Raw genomic sequence first — 22,550 nt, forward strand, 5'->3', positions numbered from 1 at the left:
ATCCTCCCAAATTCATCCTCGGTTTATACATACCCATTGTATCCATACTCAGGAGGATTATAGGAGGATTAAGAAGAAGTTGCCCCTTAACAACTGTTCTAGGGTCAAATATTGTAAAATTTTGTAATCCCATTGTTGGTTTATGCAATGGCATGGGAGGTAGGATAATCTGATCCTAGATCTGTGGTTAGGGGCTACTTCTACCTCCAGCTAGGGAAGGGATGGAATGTTGATGTAATAGGCTGGGAGTGGAGCCACAGCAAGGAGCAATAACCCTGCATGAGTGGGCATGGGATCGACCAGCAACAGTCGTCTTGGACTGATGGGCTGGTATGTCTGGTTGGCTGGGCTATAATGAAGTGTTAAGACTGGCAGTAGCTCTCCTCTCCTCTCTTCCCTCCCCTCCTATTCACTCGCTCCACAGAGAGCTAGCTGTGAGCTGCATTCTGGGTCAGCTAGCTAGCTGCTATCGGATGGCCGCAGAGCTAAGCCAGGGCTAGTGTCGCGCCTGCCCTGTGTGATTGACGCACACGGGCATGCCATTGACATACCGTAAGCTCTCCCGCTCTCTGTCATGGTCACATGACGAAGAGCTTTACTGTTGATCACTGTCACACTTTAACGCTGCAGCATACAATAGGGTTGAGTTACTAACTATATGACCAGGGTTGGTGGTGGAGAGGCTTATTATAGACACACACAGCAGGGATCGCTCAGTGTTCAGATTGCGTGAGAGTCAACACAAAGGATCGTACGGCAGGAGAGGAGAGTTTAAGGGGGAAAGAATAGACATAGGCCTATGGGAACAAGTCCGGTTTGTCACCTGTTTAGGACCGTCTTGCCCGATACCTAGTTTAGGGTTGTGTACGTAGATTTATGAACGAGGTAAACGGCAAAACGCTGCACCCACACACCAGGGTACAACGGAATGGATCACTGGTCTACCAACATATCTATCATAGTCAGAGGCTCAGATACAGGGGGTGAACCGCCTGACAGGCAGCTGGACAGACACTTAAACCCACCTTCAGGGAGTCGATGAGGTCCTCGACCAGGAAGAGTTTGCTCATCTGTTTGAGGAACCGGTTGATGTAGGTCAAACTGACGTCAACGTGCTTGTGGAAGGTCTCGGGAGGAATGCTGACATCCTTCTCCATCAGAGCCCTGAAGAGAACCAACCACAGGAGGAGTGTGACGCTGTGAACTCAAAAAAAAATCAGGCTAACCCGCTATACGTCAACTCTGACAACGGCTTTTATTTGATCATTTAATGCTAACCTGCTAAGAAGTGCTAAAATCAGCTCAGCCAACCCGAGCCGCTTTCATTTTATAACTTGTTCAAGTCACTGGATTTGAAGATTTCTCTGGTTGGCTTTTTTCCTACTCCAGCAGTTGTTTTCATATGCGTATACTGAGTGTACAAACATTATGAACACCTTCTCTTTCCATGACAGACTGACCAGGTGAATCTACTTGCCGGGTAAAATAAGTGTTCAATAAATAAACAAATAAGAAGTCATTATTCTGTGTTTGACTGGGCTGTGCTGCTCTGTACTGAAATAAGCCCCCCTCCCACTCTGCCTGGACCATACATGATGTTTCTATTAATAAATCCAGCAGGAAATGAGTTACTCAGGCAGGGGTTGTGATGACAAGCAAACATCCTGCTGGAGATAAAAAGAGCAATGGTAACAATGACAACATATAAATAGGGAATTTTGTTTTTTCTGGTCATGTGGTGAGGAAAAAAAACTCCTGGCCCTAGTTGCGACTACTCAGCTAGACGTTTTGTCAAAACAACCACTCCTACCAAGCAACCTCTTACCACTGGCTTGTTCACCGTCCGTTCTAATAGTTTTCCACGTTCATTCTAATGAATACAATACTTAGTAGCATCGCAAGTTTCCATATGGAGTGTGCCGCCTTACTTGAAGGGGTGTCCGTCGTTGGACTTCTGTACGGCCTGGACGACGGACTTGTAGATGCGGAAGGTGATGGTGACACAGAGCAGGGCGAGGAGCAGGTAGGAGATCACACTGATGACGCTGAACGCCGCCAGGGACAGGAGCGTCAGCAGGGACAGGCCGAACACCACGCCAGACTTCTTGGGGTCTCGCCAGTGCACCAAGTCCTTGACTAGAGTGGGTGAAAGAAAGGGTGTAGCAGAAAGGTGTGTGTGTGTGTTTAATGGAAGGAAAATGTGTGTTTGTATGAGTGCATGTTTTAGTGTGTGGAAAGCGGGTGAGAGGGCATTATTGTTTATGAGATTAGGGGGGGGGAGACAAGAGGGAAGAATTCAAGTTGCTTATTGCACAACACACATTTGGAACACAAGACCAGAAAATGGTGATATCCAACCGCCAACCTATAAATAAAAATGCTGTGTTTTCCCCCTCTGGCAACTACAGTCTAAGAATAACATACTGTATACAGACTGCATTAGATACTGTTACCACACCTGCCCCCACAACCCTGTATATGTTTGTGTGTGCATACAAACTGAACTGATATTCCTTATACAGTGTTGTTACGAAACCCTCTTATTGGGCTCATAAATATCCACACTCCATCCTTTGCATAAAAAGGGCGCATTTAAAGAAACCTTGTATCAAATGACTGACTCCACATGGGACTACGCCTCTTCGGGCTCCAGGCCTGGGCTGCTGTGCGTTTCAGCCAATTAAGGGGCAGAGAAAGCAGAGCAGAGAGCGCGGCACACACAACAACCCTCCCCTCACTCCACAGACGATCCATTAATGCAATTTGGTTGGCGTTTCCGTTTCACTCTTCTTCGAAGGTTTCTCTACGTTTTTTGACACCGGTGGTGGCAGGCTGGGCTGACTACCAAGAAAAGGTTCTTGGAGAAACCGTAGGGAACGGAGACGCCCACTTTTTTACCACTTCTTCCTTTCATCCCCAATTTTGTTCATTCCACACTGTGCTGGACAGAGCACTGCTTCTACCCCTGTGCATAGGCTACACAAACAGACATACAGAAGGCACACAGAGACACACACACACAAAACACACACGTTTCTGGGATGGGAGGTGCCTGGCACACTGCTCGCCCACCATTACCTAACTCTGCGAGTGTGTGTGTGAGAGAGAGAGTGACTCATGCTCCACTAAGATGTAATGTACAGCAGGGAGAGAGCTACTGTGGCTCTGCATCATCTGGTCCCACATACAGACACTGAGGAGATGTAGCATGTCCCGCGGGCAGGGCTTGTATAAAAAAAACAAGGCAGCTACGATTAGTATCAGCATATGTTATGAGCTGGTAAGCAGCTTCGTCGTGGGGCTACGCTACAGAAGGGTAATAGGAATTGATCCAGGGCTGCACATAGTTGAGGCACTCATGTACATGAGATTGAGTAGAGACAACAACAACAAAAAACAGGATCACTTAACTCTATCCTGTTACAGTAACAGGATTGTGTTGTGAAATTAGGCTACACTGCAGCTGGTTAGTTTTCCATGATTAAAATGCTCACTTACCATTTAGGCTTCAGTATTATTAAATGATATAAAGATTTCCAATTCTAGACAACTATGTGGGGTTTATTGGAGGGAGGATTGAGTGAATAGATTAGGAAACTTGGTGTATCATAGTTCTCTTTAACCCTTCCTCCAATTTAGTTTAGTTTTGCTACAACAAATGTAATAAAAATCAACTTTTTTTTTTAGGTTCACAAAAATCTAAATTTCCATTATTAAATATCAAAATATACTACAATAGAGAGTTAGGAGCAATATTGTGTATCAGTTCAAATGTGGAGCACAGCTGCATGGCACAGTGAAAAAAATTGTTTACAGACAAGTCATCCTGACAAAGCAGAGAAGCAAAGCAGCGCCCCTCTTGTAGCAGGACACAGACAGCACTCCATTGTTCCTGATGCTGCCTGACTGGCTGGTGAGCGGTGCTCAGAGAATGAGTGGGGTTTCCTCGCCCAGCACTGCAGGGGTCTGAGTCCCTCCCAGCATGCTTTGCTGGTACCCACAGGGAGGCAGCCTGGGCTGACGGCCCTCGTTAATCATCACTCCCTCCCTCCCTCCCTCTCTCTCTGCGTTATAGGCTCCAGATCTAGCAGCGAGTCCCAGTGGCAGCAGAGACGCAGTGGCCTGCTTTCTACCTCACTGTGCAGTGAGCAGCTCTTAAAGGTACAGGCACCACACCACATTGCCTGCATTCCAGTGTGTGTGCGCGCGCGCGCGTCTATTTGCGTCAATGTGTGTGACCCCATTATAACATAGCCTGGCAACAGATTTCAATGTTTTACTCCTGCAAAGCTAAACCAGCTTCTAAAGCAAGTCAAATACCATAGGTGATTATATACATTGGCATGGGTGAATAAGTCTGACTCACGTATTGACATGATCCACTCCCTCCCGACTGACAATGACTGGCTGGTCCCCGCCCTATCCCTCCCAGTCTAAACACACACACAGGATTAACACAAATCTTCCTACTACAAATGGACTGGCTGATTTGAACTAATCTTTAAAGGCCTGGCAGAAGTCAAGATTTTCTCACTAGCCCAAGAGAGAAGAGCCTTTTCTGGCCACTGTTCAAATGTGTACCCTATTTGGGAGGATGACCGATTCATATCACCGTCAGTGTGACCATTTCTTGTTGAGGCCTTTTGAGGGAGAACTGGTATGTCCACTCCGCATTATCAATGGAGCCAAGCCAACTAAAACAGGTAGTTACACCCACTAAAGTAACCTTAACTCACCTAGCCAGGCATACCCCGCCTAATAAACCACTGAGTTGAGGCAGCAACACTGCGGAAGGATGACTAAAATAGAATGGTTAGCGGCTGAGGGAAAGGACAAGGTTCAAGAGGGAAACGGGGTACTTAAAAGAGCAGATTGAGGGAAAATAAGCCCCAAAATGTAAGCTATGCTACTTGAATTTTGGTCTTTTAAGTATACAGAAACCACTAGTAAAAATAATTAAGAGTGCATTATTATTTGATATGTTAGAAGAAAATATGCACTATACCATCTATATGTATTATCCTAAAGCACTTCTTTAACAGTAGCTAACTGTAATGCTTCATTATAATTCCCTCCACGACTCCTGCATGGTGTAAACTTTCCCCTAGTTACTGGTTGCCTCAGTGATGACCTACAGTTCCATAGTGTGCCCGTGGTGTAGGTTACGCTCGCAGCACATGAACATGTTTGAGTCCATACTTCAGGCATCCTGCCTTTAACTCCTGTCTACATACCATTTTGTGTGTGCCAGGTTTGGATTTCATGTTTGCACTGAGCAGGCATAGCATAGAAAGGGGTTCCCTATTGGGGGGAGCTGATCTGCTTCAACTCTACACTGTGAATTAGAGGGCCACCCTGCCTTGGGTTAAATCAAATCACAGACGGTTACACAAAATGTACAGTTAGTTATGACCTAGTGTGTTTATAGAGTATATGTCACATCTTGTAAGCCAGTAGGTAATAATGACAGCATTGATAAGGCATGTTATATTGGCAGATGTGATATATAAACTAGATGAAGCTCAGATAAGAGCCGTATTCAAGCTTTTCACACTGAACAAAAATAGAAAACGCAACAATTTAAGATTTTTCAGAGTTACAGTTCATATAAGGAAAAAAGTCAATTTAAATCAATTCCTTAGGCTCTAATATATGGATTTCACATGACTGGGAATACAGATATGCATATGTTGGTCACAGGTAGGGGCGTGGATCAGAAAACCAGTCAGTATCTGGTGTGACCATTTCCCTCATGCAGTACGACATCTCCTTCGCAGAGCTGATTGGGCTGTTGATTGTGCCATGTGGAATCTTGTCCCACTCCTTTTCAATGGCTGTGTGAAGTTGCTGGAAATTGGCGGGAACTGGGACATGCGGTCGTAAACGTCGATCCAGAGCATACCAAACACGCTCAATGGGTGACACGTCTGGTGAGTACGCAGGCCATGGAAGAACGGACATTTTCAGCTTCCAGGAATTGTGTACAGATCATTGTGACATTGGACCTTGAATTATCATGCTGAAACATGAGGTGATGGCGGCGGATGAATGGCATGACAATGGGCCTCAGGATCTCGTCACTGTATCTCTGTGCATTTAAATTGTCATATACAATTGTGTTTATTGTCTGTAGGTTATGCCTGCCCATACTATAACCCCACCGACACCATGGGGAACTCTGTTCACAATGCTGACTTCAGCAAACCGCTCGCCCACACAACGCCATACACGTCATCTGCAATCAGCCTGGTACAGTTGAAGCCGGGCTTCATCCAAGTGAAGAGCACACTTCTCCAGCTTTCAAGTGGCCATCGAAGGTGAGCATTTGCCCACTGAAGTCGGTTATGATGCCAAACTGCAGTCAGGAGAAGTCCCTGGTGAAGACGACAAGCATGCAGATGAGCATCCCTGAGACGGTTTCTGACAGTTTGTGCAGAAATTATTTGGTCGTCCAAACAGTTTCATCAGCTGTCTGGGTGGTTGGTCTCAGACGATTCCGCAGGGGAAGAAGCTGGATGTGGAGGTCCTGGGCTGGCGTGGTTACACGTGGTCTGCGGTTGAACTCACTGCCAAATTCTCCAAAATGACATTGGAGGCAGCTTATGGTAGAGAAATTAACATTTAATTCTCTAGCAACAGCTCTGGTGGACATTCCTACAGTCAGCATGCCAATTGCACGCTCCATCAAAATGAGACATCTGTGGCATTATGTTGTGTGACAAAACAGCACATTTTAGAGTGGCCTTTTATTGTCCCCAGCACAAGGTGCACCTGTGTAATGATCCTGCTGTTTAAATCAGCTTCTTGATATGCAAAATCGCAGATGAATGGATTATCTTGGCAAATGAGAAGTACTCACTAACGGGGATGTAAACAAACTTGAGCACAACATTTTTTTTTAAATAAGCTTTTTGTGCACATGGAACACTTCTGGGATATTTTATTTCAGCTCATGAAACATGGGACCAACACTTTACATGTTGCGTTTATATTTTTGTTCAGTGTATATAACACGTATTTACTGTGTCCTTTGTGCTATTAAAATCAAGGAAGGTCACAAGAAAAATGTATTATTCTACGTGTATCATTTTCTAGAGGAAGTTGGGAGGGCTGTGCCAAGACTCAAGAGGAGGGCAAGAGGGCAATAAAACCTCTTATGACATCCAGCTAATTACTGCGGTTGGCACCCTGCCTCTGAGCCAAGTGACAATTGTCACACAAAATAAGAGGACCAATGCCCCCTAGCCTGGTCCCTTCTGTATGGGCTTTTGCCAACTCAAACTGGCATGGCAACGTTAGTCAGGGGAGTTGGACAAAGCACGAGTAAGCTGTTGTTATTTTTTGCAGTTCCTTCAACGTGTCGGGTCATGCTTTTGTAATATCCAATCCAGCTCGTCGATAATAATGACCATCATAAAAGGTCAAGTAAAGTCTGCGCCTTCAAAATGATCACGCGTCTCTGGAATGATCGTCTCCTGTCCTGTCTAAGTGCAGTGTAGTATGGAAAGTTGCACCTAAGCAGAAACCCAACACTGGTGGATCGACTGCTCCGCCTGACATCCAGGGGCATTGCAAGCAGACACTGGAACACCATGTTTGAACTCCCCACCACCCACTGTCCGACCATGATTACTACCAAGCTTTTAAGGACATGGGGGGGGGGGGGCGGTACAGGGTCAAAGCCTCAAAACAGGGAGGGGATTGTTTTAGAATACATACAGTTGACATGTTCTCTCTCACACACACACACACACACACACACACACACACACACACCAGTATAGTTTGCCCCTTTACTTTTGGGACAGCTACACTCTGTCTGTGAACGTGGAGACCTTCATAAGGATTGACTGTAAGAGCCAGATTTCAGTCTGGCACATACAGTACCAGTCAAAAGTTTGGACACACCTACTCATTCAAGGGTTTTTATTTTTTACAATTTTCTACATTGCAGAATAATAGTGAATACATCAAAACTATGAAATAACCTATGGAATCATGTAAGTAAAAATCATGTAACCAAAAAAGTGTTTAACAAATCAAAATACATTTTATATTTGAGATTCTTCAAAGTAGCCACCCTTTGCACACTGTTGGCATTCTCTCAACCAGTTTCACGAGGTTGTCACATGGAATGCATTTAAATTAAGGTGTGCCTTGTTAAAACTTAATTTGTGGAATTTCTTTCCTTCTTAATGCATTTGAGCCAATCAAATGCATTAAGGTAGGGGTGGTATACAGAAGATAGCCCTATTTGGTAAAAGACCAAGTCCATATTATGGCAAGAACAGCTCAAATAAGCAAAGAGAAACGACAGTCCATCATTACTTTAAGACATGAAGGTCAGTCATTACAGAAAATTTCAAGAAATTTGAGTGCAGTCACAAAAACCAAGTGCTACGATGAAACTGTCTCTTCATGAGAACCGCCACAGGAAAGGAAGACCCAGAGTTACCCCTGCTGCAGAGGATAATTTGATGAGAGTTATCAGCCTCAGAAATTGGCAATTAACTGCACCTCAGATTGCAGCCCAAATAAATGCTTCATAGAGTTCAAGTAACAGACACATCTCAACATCAAATGTTCAGAGGAGACTGCGTGAATCAGGTCTTCATGGTCGAATTGCTGCAAAGAAATCACTACTAAAGGACACCAATAAGAAGAAGAGACTTGCTTGGGCCAAGAAACATGAGCAATGGACAATAGACTGGTGAAAATCTGTCCTTTGGTACGATGAGTCCAAATATGAAATTTTTGGTTCCAACCGCTGTGTTTTTGAACGGATAATCTCTGCATGTGTGGCTCCCACCGTGAAGCATGGAGGAGGAGGAGATGTGATGGTGTGGGGATGCTTTGCTAGAATTCAAGGCAGACTTAACCAGCATGGCTACCACAGCATTCTGCAGCGATACACCATCCCATCTGGTTTGTGCTTAGTGGGACCCAAAACACACCTCCAAGCTGTCAAAGGGCTATTTGACCAAGAAGGAAAGTGATGGAGTGCTGCATCAGATGACCTGGCCTCCACAATCACCCGACTTCAACCCAATTGAAATGGTTTGGGATGAGTTGGACCGCAGAGTGAAGGAAAAGCAGCCAACAAGTGCCCAGCATATGTGGTAACGCCTTCAAGACCGTTGAAAAAGCATTCCAGGTGAAGCTCGTTGAGAGAATGCCAATAGCAAAGCTGTCATCAAGACAAAGGGTGGCTACTTTGAAGAATCTCAAATATATTTTGATTTGTTTAACACTTTTTTGGTTACTACATATGTTATTTCATAGTTTTGATGTTTACACTATTATTGTACAATGTAGAAAATAGTAAAAATAAAGAAAAACCCTTTGAATGAGTAGGTGTGTCCAAACTTTAAACTGGTACTGTAAGTAATACAGCCATGATGCTGTATCAGGAAAAATGCCAAAATCTAAATGGTGTTATCAAAATTCTCAGACACATGCATCCATGTGTTAAATAGTTAGTGTACTCACACTTTGAATAAGAGGACCAGACGATAGGAGAAAGGTGCAAGTGAGAGAGAGGAAGAGTGTGGTCATTGTGCTATGCTTGCGTGAGGTTAGCAGGCATAGAGCCCAGAGGGGAGGCATGTTACCTGACAAGTGTGTTAGTATTGCTGCCAAGACATGCTCTGCAAGGTGGTAGGCCTCGGCCACCCACACGTCGATGGCCTCTACCTCTTTGGAATACGCGCTGTCGGACGTAGGTTTGTTTTGGGGAGAAGGATGGTCGGAGGTTGTTGAGGTGAAGGAAGACTGGGATTTCTCAGAGGCCTTGATACTAGACTGAAGGTCATCCCCCTCTTCTTGGCTGCTGCCCAACTCTTTAAGGGCATTGATGGTGAGTTGTTCCTGCTCCAGATCCATGACCATGGTTGGTGTGGACTGGGAGGGAGGACACTCATCCTTGGCTGTTAGACCTTGACGGAGGTCTTCTGGATCTTCGTCCTGTCGTGACTTCAGGCACTCCCTCATGAACTCGACGAAGCTGTCCGTGGCACCAGAGACAGAGCAGTCGGGCTCAATGCTTTCTGGATCACTGGTATTGTCTGGTGAATGGTGTCCTGCTTTAGTGTCCTTCTCCGCCACAGCTTCCTGTGGTGGGAGAGTCTTGCTGTTGACCATGTGATCAGCAATGATGTCATCGTTAGGTTTCTTCTCAGTCTTGGGCTCCATGGTGTTGCCAGGCGGTTCGCTCTGGAAAGAGGAGAATGGATCTTTGGGAAACTCCCTGGGAGATGGCTGGCCACCGACTGGCTTGGGGAAGGAATCTTCATCCATTGAGGTGAGATTCTCAAAATCTGAGATCATGGTAGTTGTATTGTTTTGAGGGAGTAGTGTTCCGATATGGATCTGAGAGGTTGGATCTGAGGGAGAAGGTTCTGGTACGGTGTCAAAGTTCAGCTCTTTATTGTCAATGGTGTCATCCGTGGGTGGCAGTGCGTCTTCGTCCTCAAAAGACTGTCTGTCGTATTTACGGATTGTGTCATCCTGCATGTAGTTGGATTTTGAGAGCTCAACTGTCTGCATATAATCTTGTATAATATCAGACTTGGGGTTCTCTTGAAACTTGGATGTGGGGTGAAGTTGAGGATCCTGAGAAGTAACGTTAGCAGAGCTAGACTTCACTAAAATTTCTTGTGCGTCAGTTGACCAGTCATCATCATCATAGTCTGAAAGGTTCTCTGCGGTTTTCTCAGAAGGTTTGGCAGTGGATGGAGAAGACTTTTCATTAGACTCATTGGGGGTCGGTGATTTATCAGACTCAACTTTCTGGGCTTGTGACACCTCAGAACTAGAGCTCTTTGACACAGCAGCACTTTGCATCCCATCATTAGATAGTGTTGTCTTTTGATTATCCGTATCGCGTTCAGATTTCAAGATCTTGTGTTCAGGTGAGTATTCAGCATCAGAGTCGACAGGAGAGGAGGGAGGAGAGTAGCCCTCATATTCTAAGGGGGGAATTTTGGAGAATTCCTTTTTAGTCACATCTGGTTGTGGCTCAGGGGTTTTTGGTGCCTCTTTCACAACTTCAGAACTTTCCTCCTCCTCTTCCTCCACTTCCATCTCCATCTCCTCATCGCTGTAATTCGGCTCGTCTGTCTCAATAACATTGATGGTAGGGACCTGCATTGGCAGCTTTGCTGGAGGAGTTTCCTTTTCTTCAGTAGGGAGAGAGGGAACAGAGGGGTTGGGGACAGGTGCAGTATCACTTGACAAAGAGGGGGCAGGGAAGGAAGGGGCAAGGATGGAGACCGCATCCTCAATGACAGTGTCATCAGAGTCTCCTGAGCTGTCGACTTCGACTACCTCATCACCCCATGGGGCCTGCTTGGTCTTTGAGTCCTTCTCTTTTGAGTCAGAGGAAGGGGGAGAGTTAAAACCAGCAGGAGGGGCAGGAGAGGCAGGGAGCTCAGAGTCAAGGTCAGAGGGGCCTTGGGTGTCTGTCATGTATGCTGTAGGTAGGAAGCTCAGGTCAAATTCAGATTCGTCCTCAACGCTAGACTGCTGCGCAGGATCTTTGAACACATTTTTAAGTTTAGGCCCTTCGATGGGAGAGTCCATGAAAGCGTCAGGGACACACGCAAACGCCTCTGGAACATCAATTATAGCTTTATCTTCCCCTTTTATATCCTGGGATTTGCCATCGTTCTCTAACACAAGAGCATCTTTGTTTGAATCTACTTTGTCCTCAAAGTCAGGCACAGGGGGTAAGTGAGCTCTCATCCAGTCTGCGGTATCTTCAAAATCACTCCCTTGCCGTGCTTCTCCCAGGACCTCAAAGGGAGATTCTGGTGAATCCTGATCAGTGGAGGCTCCTTTTTTCTGGAAGGATGAGGTGGTCTCTGCCGGCACCTCTGTAGGAGACTTTTCATAGTGGCGCTCTTTGAAGTGAGGAAAGCCTCCATCGGTCTTGGGCTCTGGCTCCTTCTTTGCTGCCAGGGCCTCCAGTGCCTTTATCCTTTCAGACACGGGGGATGTCACAATTGGCGAATCTGGCTTTCCATCAGACGGGCCTGATGATGCTTCGCTCCCATAGTTAGCGGGCGAAAACGAGCCGGACTGAGAAGGCCCGGCGAAGCGAAGGGAGGTGGTCACGGCTTCTGAGGAGGGCTTGTCAGAGCCCAGCACCACTCTTTTGTCTGCATCGGCCATGCACAGAGGTAAGGAGGGGAAGGAGGAGAAAGGAGGGAGGGAATAAAAATCACAGACACACTCAAACTCCCATGCACTTCCAGTTATATTCGGCGGAGGCCATTTTGTTGCAGCCCAAGCAGTCATGCATTGCATGGCACTGTATAACTGCAGCAATGGATGAGGGTGTGTCAGTCTGCATGCTGACTTAACATCTGAAGTTGTTGCCATTGAAGAGCATTTTCAATGAGGCAACGTTCGAAATGACTTGCATGGTCGAAATGAAGCAGCTCCAAACAAAATAACAAAATTGCATATATAAACAATACTGTTATACAACTGTGTGCCCTGTGGTTGTATATTCATATATCTAAATGCATATTCATATATTTACAGCTGCATAGAATATGGCTGGGGTTTTGTTAATCAGGTACTCTGTCTGACATGTTCTACAAAATACATGGCACTTTATTACTGAAAAAAACATGGGAAATCACAAACCGCTCTGTTTATCTGGCAGCCCTATCAACTCACCACCCAAAGTTATCACATCTGAATTTACAAGATTGGTTAATACACAAAATCTTCCCTCATCATTCCTTCCGCTATCTGGGTTATATCAATGATCTCATGAGAACCACTGAGCACTAACTCACATCGCCAGAAGACTAACATAAAAGACCACAGGGATGATACCATAGAACTGAATGTGACACAACGGGGACGAGACATAAAACGTGCCTGGAAGACAAGTCCGGAAGCAAAGGTCACATAGGATAAACACTCCTTGTTTGAACTCTCAAGGCAATGTATGGGCCAGAGACTAGGGTCAAGTGACTGCAGCCTGGTATAAAAGAGTTAAATGATAATACACTATTTCCATAATGGTCTAATTAACACATAGTGGGCTCCATAATTATTGGCACCATTGATAAATTTGAGCAAAAAAAAGAAAGTATAAAATAATACCAATACTGAGCTATATTGTCTGCTCCCTAAAGAATTAGGAAATTATATTATACTAATAAAGTTGCCCAGAGGAAGAGATTTTGTAAGGGCAATTCCGCCACTTTTCAACCTCATATTCATGATCTCCGGCACAATACCAGTGTCTAGATATGTGAAAATGGCACAATTCTATGATCTGTGGTCAAAAAGATAAGAACGGCCCTAAAATAATGCTTCTCCGTGACATCACACGGTAGGATTAAAAGTAAGAAAAATTGGGCTTTTCAAAACCCTTCAATGAGTTTCTAGCCGGAGGAACGGTATTTTCTTGTGCACCACGTCACCGCAAATTTCATTGTATTTGAAAAATCACTGGTTTTAAAACGTTTCAGCTTTTGATGAGGTCATTGGGTTCTTTTTCGACAAAACAGAAATGCGCCGTTTTCACATATGTACAAACTGGTATTGTGCTGAGATAATGAAAATTAGGTTGAAAAGTGGTGGAGTTGCCCTTTAACAAGAAAAAAAATATCTAAAAAAGACAGGTCAAAATGATTGTTGCCAATGTGCCCTCTAAACTGTGCGCAGGAGCGCAATAGCCCGGGACTGCCTCGCAGAACAATTACAGCCCATAGAGAGGGGTACGAGATTGAACTTCACTCAACTTTCTAGAGTGGTCCCTATTAGTTAATACTATAAACGTTTCTCTTTAGTGTGGCAATTGGGATCGAATCAACGCAAGATACCGAAACAAAAATGAACTATGCAAGAGATTTTGTTGTAGGCAGAACACATCTGAGTAGGATTCGATTGCGCACCACTCAGCCCGCACTCTCCACAGAACGTGTGGCATAACCAATCAGAGCTGCAGTAGACCTATTGCAAATTAACCATTGCCATATATGGATCTGTGCCATTTACTTTGAACTGTAATGTTGTTTTTACACCTGTGGTCCTGAGTTTGAGATCAAAGCAAGAGATGCCTGTAGCCACATGCACATTTTGTTCAGTTATTATCCCAGTTATAGATCATTTGTAGTCAGCAATGGGGGTGACTGCTACCTACAAGAGCACAAAATGTGTACATTTCTAGGAAAAGCGAGTCAGGCAAAGAGATGTTTTTTTGTTTAAAGGGGCAGTGTTGTATTTTGAGACAGGCTTGAATAAGCTAAGTAGCTAATTGGCAGGGGGTAGCATAATTTGTCTGATTCACTGTAATAATGGTATGGGAATAATAAATGTATTTTATTTTGTAAAGTTGTATCTTTCATCAAACAAAAACATTTTCAGTCGCCTCCTTGTCTGAAGGACAAGGAGATAAACAGGTTAATGTCAAGCCCTGCAAGTGTTTTTCAAAAGTCTAATGGAATGTAGGCCTACATTGAACACCACACATTGGCTGCTACTGTAGGCTGAATGATACAACAGCTATTTCCATGTTAAAATGTTATGGGATGGATTTTCTCCATTGTTTTGATTGTAAGCCACTCTGTTAGACCTACATTATGATCAAAATAGCCACAGTAGCCTACATGGCCACTGTTAAAACTGTAACTTAAAGCAGGTACACCCTCAGTTTTCACAGCAAACGTGCGCTGCAAGTTGTACAGAATTTTCACAACGTTAAAGTTTGCTCAGTGTCAAAAACATTTAGAGGGAACATTGATTGGCACCCCAGTTTTCAATACTAGCACCCTCCTCTTGTGAGGATAACAAGCCTTTTTCTAAAATGTTTTAGGAAATTGGAGGACACGTTGGTTAGGATCTTAGACCATTCCTCCATACAGAATCTTTCCAGATCCTTAATAACCAGAGTTAAGAGCGGAGCAGTGGTCTCAGGCACGGCATCTCAGTGCAAGACGTGTCACTACAGTCTCTGGTTCGATTCCAGGCTTTATCACATCTGGCCGTGATTGGGAGTCCCATAGGGCGGCACACAATTGGCCCAGGTTCGTCCGGCATTGTAAATAAGAATTTGTTCTTAACTGACTTGCCTAGGTAAATAAAAAAATGCTTTATTTTCGTCTGCGCTTATGGACTGCCTACTTCATTTCAAGCTACATGTACTCAAATGGGGTTCAAGTCCGGATACTGAGATTGCCCTTGCAAAATATTGATTTTGTGTTTAATTTGCCATTTCTTTGTGGATTTTGATTAGTGCTTGGGGTTATTGTCTTGCTGGAAGAGTCACTTGCATCCAAGAGTCAGCCTCCTTGCAGAGACAACCAGGATTTTGGCTAAAAATAGTTAATGATGCCATTGACCTTAACAAGGGCTCCAGGACCAGTGGAAATAAAATATCCCATAACATAAAAAGACCCACCACCATATTTTAGTATAGGTATGTGGTACTATTCTGCATTTGCTTCCGTTTTTCAAACACACCACTGGTGTGGGTGGCCAAAGAGCACTATTTTCATGTCATCTGATCATAGAACTGGTTTCAATCCAAGTGCCAATGACATTTATCAAAATCAAGGCGGTGCTGTGGTTTGAATTGAAGAGGGCAGTCCATAAGCGCAGACAAAAGGTTATCAAGGATCTGGAGAGGTTCTGTATGAAGGAATGTTCTAAGATCCCTCCCAATGTGTTCACCAATTTCATGAAACATTTTAGAAAAAGGCTCAGTGTCGTTATCCTCGGAAGGGTAGGGTGCTGGCAGGGTGATGGCGTATTGAAAACAGGGTTGCCAATCATTTTGACCCATATCTTTTTTAGATTAATTTTTATTACCTGTTAAACATACAGTATCAGTCAAAAGGTTTGGACACACCTAGTCATTCAAGGGTTTTTCTTTATTTTTACTATTTTCTACATTGTACAATAATAGTGAAGATATCAAAACTATGAAATCACATATGGAATCATGTAGTAACCAAAAAAGTGTTAAACAAATCAAAATATATGTTATAATTGAGATTCTTCAAAGTAGCCACCCTTTGCCTTGATGACAGCTTTGTACACTCTTGGCATTCTCTCAACCAGCTTCACGAGGTAGTCACCTGGAATGCATTTCAATACACAGGTGTGCCTTGTTAAAAGCTAATTTGTGGAATTTCTTTCCTTCTTAATGCGTTTGAGCCAATCAGTTGTGTTGTGACAAGGTATGGGTGGTATACAGAAGATGGTCTTTTACCGAATAGGTTCCAACCGCCATGTCTTTGTGTGATGCAGAGTAGGTGAACGGATGATCTATGCATGTGTGGTTCCCACTGTAAAGCATGGAGGAGGTGTGATAGTGCTTTGCTGGAGACACTGTCTGTGATTTATTTATTTTTAGCATGGGTTCCCAGATCCTCAAAAGGTTCTACAGCTGCACCATCGAGAGCATCCTGACCGGTTGCATCACCACCTGGTATGGCAATTGCTTAGTATCTGACCGTAGGGTGCTCCAGAGGGTAGTGCGTACGGCTCAATACATCACTGGGGCAAAGCTTCCTGCCATCCAGGACCTATATACCAGGTGGTGTCAGAGGAAGGCCCCAAAAAATGGTCAAAGACTCCAGTCACCCAAGCCATAGACTGTTCTCTCTGCTACCGCACGGCAAGCAGTACTGGAGCGCTAAGTCTAGGTCCAAAAGGCTCCTTAACAGCTTCTACCCCCAAGCTATAAAGACAGCTGAACAATTAATCAAGTGGCCACCAGGACTATTTATATTGACCCCCCCGCAATTTGTTTTTACACTGCTGCTACTCGCTGTTTATCATCCATGCAGTCCCTTTACCCCTACCTACATGTACAAATTACCTTGACTAGCCTGTACCCCCCGCACATTTACTCGGAACCGGTGCCCCCTGTATATAGCCTCGTTATTGTTATGTAATTCTACTGTGTTGCTTTTTATTTAGTAAATGTTTTCTTAACTCTACTACACTGTTGGTTAAGGCTTTGTAAGTAAGCATTTCACGGTAAGGTTGTAGTAGAGTTAAGAGTTGTATTCGGTGACAATTTTTTTTTAATTTAAATTCAAGGCACACTTAACCAGCATTGCTACCACAGCATTCTGCAGCGACACGCCATCCCATCTGGTTTGCACTTAGCGGTACTATCATTTATTTTTCAACAGGACAATAACCGAACACACACCTCCAGGCTGTGTAAGGGCTATTTGACCAAGAAGGAGAGTGATGGAGTGCCGCATCAGATGACTTGGCCTCCACAATCCCCCGACCTCAACCCAATTGAGATGGTTTGGGAAGAGTTGGACCGCAGAGCAAAGGAAAAGCAGCCAACAAGTGTTCAGCGTATGTGAGAACTCCTTCAAGACTGTTGGAAAAGCATTCCAGGTGAAGCTGGTTGAGAGAATGCCAAGAGTGTGCAAAGCTGTCATCAAGGCAAAGGCTGGCTACTTTGAAGAATCTCAAATATAAAATATATTTTGATTTGTTTAACACTTTTTTGGTTACTAAATGATTCCATGTGTGTTATTTCATAGTTTTGATGTCTTCACTATTATTGTACAATGTAGAAAATAGTAAAAATAAAGGAAAACCCTTGAATGAGTGTCCAAACTTTTGACCGGTACTGTATTTTTCCCTGAGCAATTGTATTAGTAAAAAATTATATTTCCCAATTGTTTTTAGCATACACTATAGCTCAGTATTTGTATTTTTTATTTTTTCTAATCTTTATCAAGGGTGCTAATAATTATGGACCCACTGTACATCCCTTACCCAGGAGCTGTGGCTCCCATTTGAACACAACCTCTTCAGGCCTACATACCAAGAGGAATCCACTTCCTGATGTCTTTAATACCGCAGATGTATGTAAGTAATGTTATGCAGAGCTCATTATAATAATCATGTTTTTGCATCATATCTCAATCTTGTAAATTAGGTAGGATATTAATCAAGCAGTTTAACGCAGATCCAATATCTTTAATGTACTTGAATGACTCCTCCCTGGAATGTATACAGTGCACTACCTTGGAGCAAAAAAAATATAACGAATAGAAAGCGGAGGGAATGTAACACGTAATTGATTTACAGGACTCGTCTCATCTGCAGAGGAGGGCCTATGGGCTAATTTTTATGGCTGTAACTTGCACTCTACTGGCCTCTGCCTACCCTCCTATCTGTTAATCAACAGGGAGATGTAACTGAACCCCAAAGGCTACGTTTACACAGGCAGGCTAATTCTGGTCATTATTTTTCCCCACACGAATTGGTCTTTTGACCAATCAGATCAGCTCTGAAAAGATCTGATGTGAAAATATCTGATGCGATTGGTCAAAAGACCAATTAGTAGAACAAAGATCAGAATTCGTCTGCCTGTAAAACGCAGCCAGATTTTCTAAACACCCAGCTAACACAACACAGAGAAAAAGCTGGACAATGCCCCTGATGTGGGGAGGCTTCCTAAATAATGAATTTCCCCCCCCCTGCGCTGCTGTCTGTCAATCACGTCACTAAGCGAGCTAACCCGACGCCATTTCCTCGTGCCAGAGCAGAGGTGACATTAGAAATGGACTAGAACAAGGATCCCCCCTCCAATGACAGAGTGCCACAGGTATCCTGGGGCAGGGTGGCATACATACATTGTCCGCAATAATCACATGATCCCTTTATAAGTCCCATGGTCCCCACTATCAATTTCAACAGAGCGACAAGCGAACATGGAGAATTGGCAGCTATAAAAACCAGACTGGACATTAATACGAATTAGTCAAAAAGGTATGAAAGACTAACAAATCAATGGCGTTTTCATTTCATATTAAAACGTTAACGTACATTTCATAAACTAGCCTACTCAATAACTTACATCAACGAGTTATCTGCAGTATTTTGTTGGTGTAAGTTGGTGCTCTGTATGAGCATTGTGACTTGTCAGCGTGACCCTGCAGCAACCTAATACACAAAGTACTGAGGACATGTTGTTCATCGGTCCACACCTCACTGGTGAACTTTGTCTTGGTCTGGACCCCTGCCTTCCCCTCCCATTGAGGGCCATTTTGCATTGTTCAAACTCGGCCACATACACAAAATGGACTTTCTATCTAGCAGAAAGCAACGTAGTATTTTGTAATCACTAATAACACGACCCAAAACACTTCATAAGAAACACTGTCAAAGGGGAGTTTTATCTATTGTCACCCACTTGAACTGTTTTGTAATACTCATTCATCCTCAAATGAGGGCATCACTGAACTTCCACGCCTCACTCCTCTTACGCAATCTACTCCCCATAGTCATTGGAGTTGAGTGAGAGTGTTAAAGTGTGTGGGCTTCAAAAAGGGACACTTTCATTACTAATCCCCATTTTAATGGACTGTTGAGCAGAGGCAGAACAGAAGAGGCAAAGCGAGAGGTTTTATTCTGCCCAAAATCTGTCCATGAAATTAAGGCCACGAAGTGAGGAATTTTTGTTAGGGGGTCAATGACGGTGTCGAATTTGGTCAACAAACCGTTTTAGTTGTAATTTGCTACGCAAGGCTTATTTGATTGAATAGATGTTTCATAATGTTAGGTTGTTACGAATGCACTGATATGTGAATGGCATTTCGGCAACTTTGAAAATAACAACTATATTGCCATTGTGCCTGTTGTCAGAGATATCCACGATTGAGTCCTCACTATCTATAACCCGTTTTAGCATGGAAATTGCCATTGAGGGCTTCCACCATTTTAAAGTAGTCAACTGGATGGGGATTCCTATGCGTTGGTTAGCAATAGGCCAATGAAAATTAAATTAACTGCTTTAAAATGGAGATTAGAGTTGGACCGGGACACAAGATGTCCCAAGCAACTGCTCCAATAATCACGATTGACTACTTTAAAATGGAGATGCTGTCAAAGATGAGTCCCATCTCTTATGGCCTGTTGTTCACACGCTTATCTGCCCTCTCATTGGCTAGAATGATCCAACCTGATATCGTCTCCTCCCGCCTGCCTTCCAGTTTTGAGGACATGCATTTCCATCATTAGAGCGGTCACTTGACTATTTGTCAATATAATAGACAATCATTGGCATAGGCCAACCAACATCTCATAATATGCCTAGCAAGGCAACTTAAAAAGGATGTGCTTCTTCACGATGAGAAAGTCTCAATCACCTCAATCATTTTGACACTATGGGAAGGAGTCAAACTGTTTACTTGATAAGACAGTCTTCCAGTAATTCCATTAAGGATTCCATCTTAGCTAGGATGCATGTTTGCCTCTAGTCAAGCAAAAGCTAGATATCTTTATAAGGACCAGAACTGCATGTTACATATGCACTTCAAGGCAAGAGGATATTGCGCCTCTAAGTCACATTCCAATTGTGCCTCATATCCCGTGGTGGTAGACCTACAATCTGTTATTGTTAAGCATTTGCAAAAAAAGTCTGAATCCAGCCAAATATCTTTGCTGCAGAGGAGTCACAGAATGATAAGAGATCAAATTCCATTGGGTACAGCCCTGTCATATCCAATTAGTGATGGAGGGAATAGGTCCCAAGGCCCATCTCCCTCTCACTGTGTGATTAGCTCACTGTTTGACTGTGTGAATATCCTAGCACTACATAGGATAGATTTTCAGTTTCTGCCCGTCTAGTCGGGGGTTTAATAATCTCTATACTATCCATTCTTTAGGTTACTTCCTAGGTCTACAAACACACTGTATTATTATAAATTCTACAAAATTGTGTTGTAGAAAATAAACCCCAAAAAGCCAAATCAAGAGAGAAAAATCAAAAGAACAAAATCTAAACAATGAAACCATAAAAGAAAACCTACTTTTTGGCTCCAGCAGAGGTCACATGCAAAAAGCCTAAGAAGCCATAAGCAGAGATGGTGGGACAGCGGGCAGCCAGGGTCCAGGGCTCAGACCCTGGCCTGGAGAAGGCATAGAGCAGAGGTGGTGGGGCAGCGAGCAGCCAGGGTCCAGGACTCAGACCCCGGCCTGGAGAAGGCATAGAGCAGTGAGTTTAGTGGATATCTTCACAGTGCCTCTCATCCTCCAGTGCCGGTGATGGTACTGGGGCGGGATGGATGGATGGGGAGGGGGGCTTCTAGAGATTGGGCCTAAGGCCTGGAGGGAAGGGGCCATTATCCAAGGACATCTAGGGTCCCCTGGGACAACCAACCTGATCCATTTTTAGAGTTTTAGCTCCTCCCGCACACAAAGTGATCTTGAACTTCTCTCTGCTTTCTTAAAATAAGTGGCAATCTTGGGATTATCTTGGACCTACAGTGCCGTTGACCTAAATAATGTGACAGAGCAGGCAGTAAAGACTGGAAATGGATCAGCTTGCTGTTATACTGTGGGGAGTGGAGACGTTTTTTTCCCCCACATCTTTGATTTCTAGGTCTTGTCAGTTTTCTGATGGGGTAAAAACATAGAGCCGGGTGCTTTTGGAGGAGAGTACGAGAGCTTGGGGGTAATGACTAAACTAATTTGAAACATGCTCTGCTCTTCTTCATTGTATTGCTTGTTTGAGTATATAACGCTACTCTAGGTCACCCTTTTCAAGTGTTTGGAATTTCGATTGGAATAAATTGGCATCAATCTATTCCATTGGCAACGGCTCTAGTCCAATGGGGAATGTCAATGCATTCCATTGGGAATCAACGTACTGTAGCACTACAACATCAATAGATGGCTTACTCATTTACTGTACATAGCAATTAGACCTGTGGATGAATCACCATCACGTATCCGGCTGTGTCTAGCCTATATACTGTATACAATATGCTACCTAGGTTGGGTACATTACATGTATGCCTGAAGAGATTTTTCCTCTGGCAACAGAGATTAAACTGTTTTTGAGTCTGAACTCAAACTACCCTTGACATGCACCATTGGTGTCAGTCAGGGGCTATGGGGTTAGCCATTTCGCTGCTATTAATTGAGTATTTCTTGCCTCCAGTTTGGGGGGGGTTAAAAATTCCAACTGTCAGACACTGTTGAAAGCGGGATGGGCCTCGCTGCCCTGCTAAAATTGCAATTAGTGCAGGCAGCAGAGGGTCAGCAGCATAGGAAACAGATGGGATGACGTTACAGGGCTTCTAGTGGGAAGGAACGGGGTGGGGGTTGGTTGAAGATTGCGGAGTGGGGGATGATAGGTTGCAGGTTTCTTTGCGGGCCTCTAGTATGAAGTTCGTGGTCTGGTCTGGCCTAGAGGAGGAGAGGGGCACTAGAGAGAGGGATGGAAGGCATTACAGTGGCAGCCGAGCAAGAGAAAAGGACAGAGAAAGAGAGTAAAAGGCAGAGGGAGGATAGAGGACAGCAGGCGAGCACCGTAAGAGAACCATACACTTGCCTTGCGGAGACTGAATGAGAGATACAGGCGAAGAGGAAAGAAAGGAATCTGAAAAAATAAAAAGGACAGAATAATGAACATCCTTCAGTGGCAGAAAATAATTCCCATCTCCATAACAACCCGTACCCACCCTGCCCAATTTTAAACATTAACAAAACACATTGATTAACTGGATGCCTGGTGGGGCTTCCACTATCCAACCTTATAACTG

General features: G+C 44.0%; 1 protein-coding gene across 5 annotated transcripts in view; it reads right to left on the bottom strand.

Annotated features, from left to right (window-relative positions):
• The window catches only part of rtn3 (reticulon 3), a 33,097-nt gene that overhangs the window by 4,302 nt on the left and 6,245 nt on the right, over positions 1–22,550 (bottom strand). For 2 of the 5 annotated variants that reach the window (XM_014155628.2, XM_014155629.2), the window contains exons 2-5: positions 22,340–22,387; positions 9,612–12,158; positions 1,929–2,136; positions 1,026–1,164 (exon numbers count right to left, since the gene is read on the bottom strand). In XM_014155628.2, the coding sequence (XP_014011103.1) occupies positions 1,026–1,164; positions 1,929–2,136; positions 9,612–12,158; positions 22,340–22,387 (2,942 nt within the window). The remainder of the gene's footprint in view (positions 1–1,025; positions 1,165–1,928; positions 2,137–9,611; positions 12,159–22,339; positions 22,388–22,550) is intronic. The other 3 variants (XM_045701315.1, XM_045701316.1, XM_045701317.1) reach the window with 2 other exon arrangements.

This window comes from Salmo salar, chromosome ssa18 (genome assembly GCF_905237065.1).
Source record: "Salmo salar chromosome ssa18, Ssal_v3.1, whole genome shotgun sequence".
In the NCBI taxonomy this organism is placed as follows: Eukaryota; Metazoa; Chordata; class Actinopteri; order Salmoniformes; family Salmonidae; genus Salmo; species Salmo salar.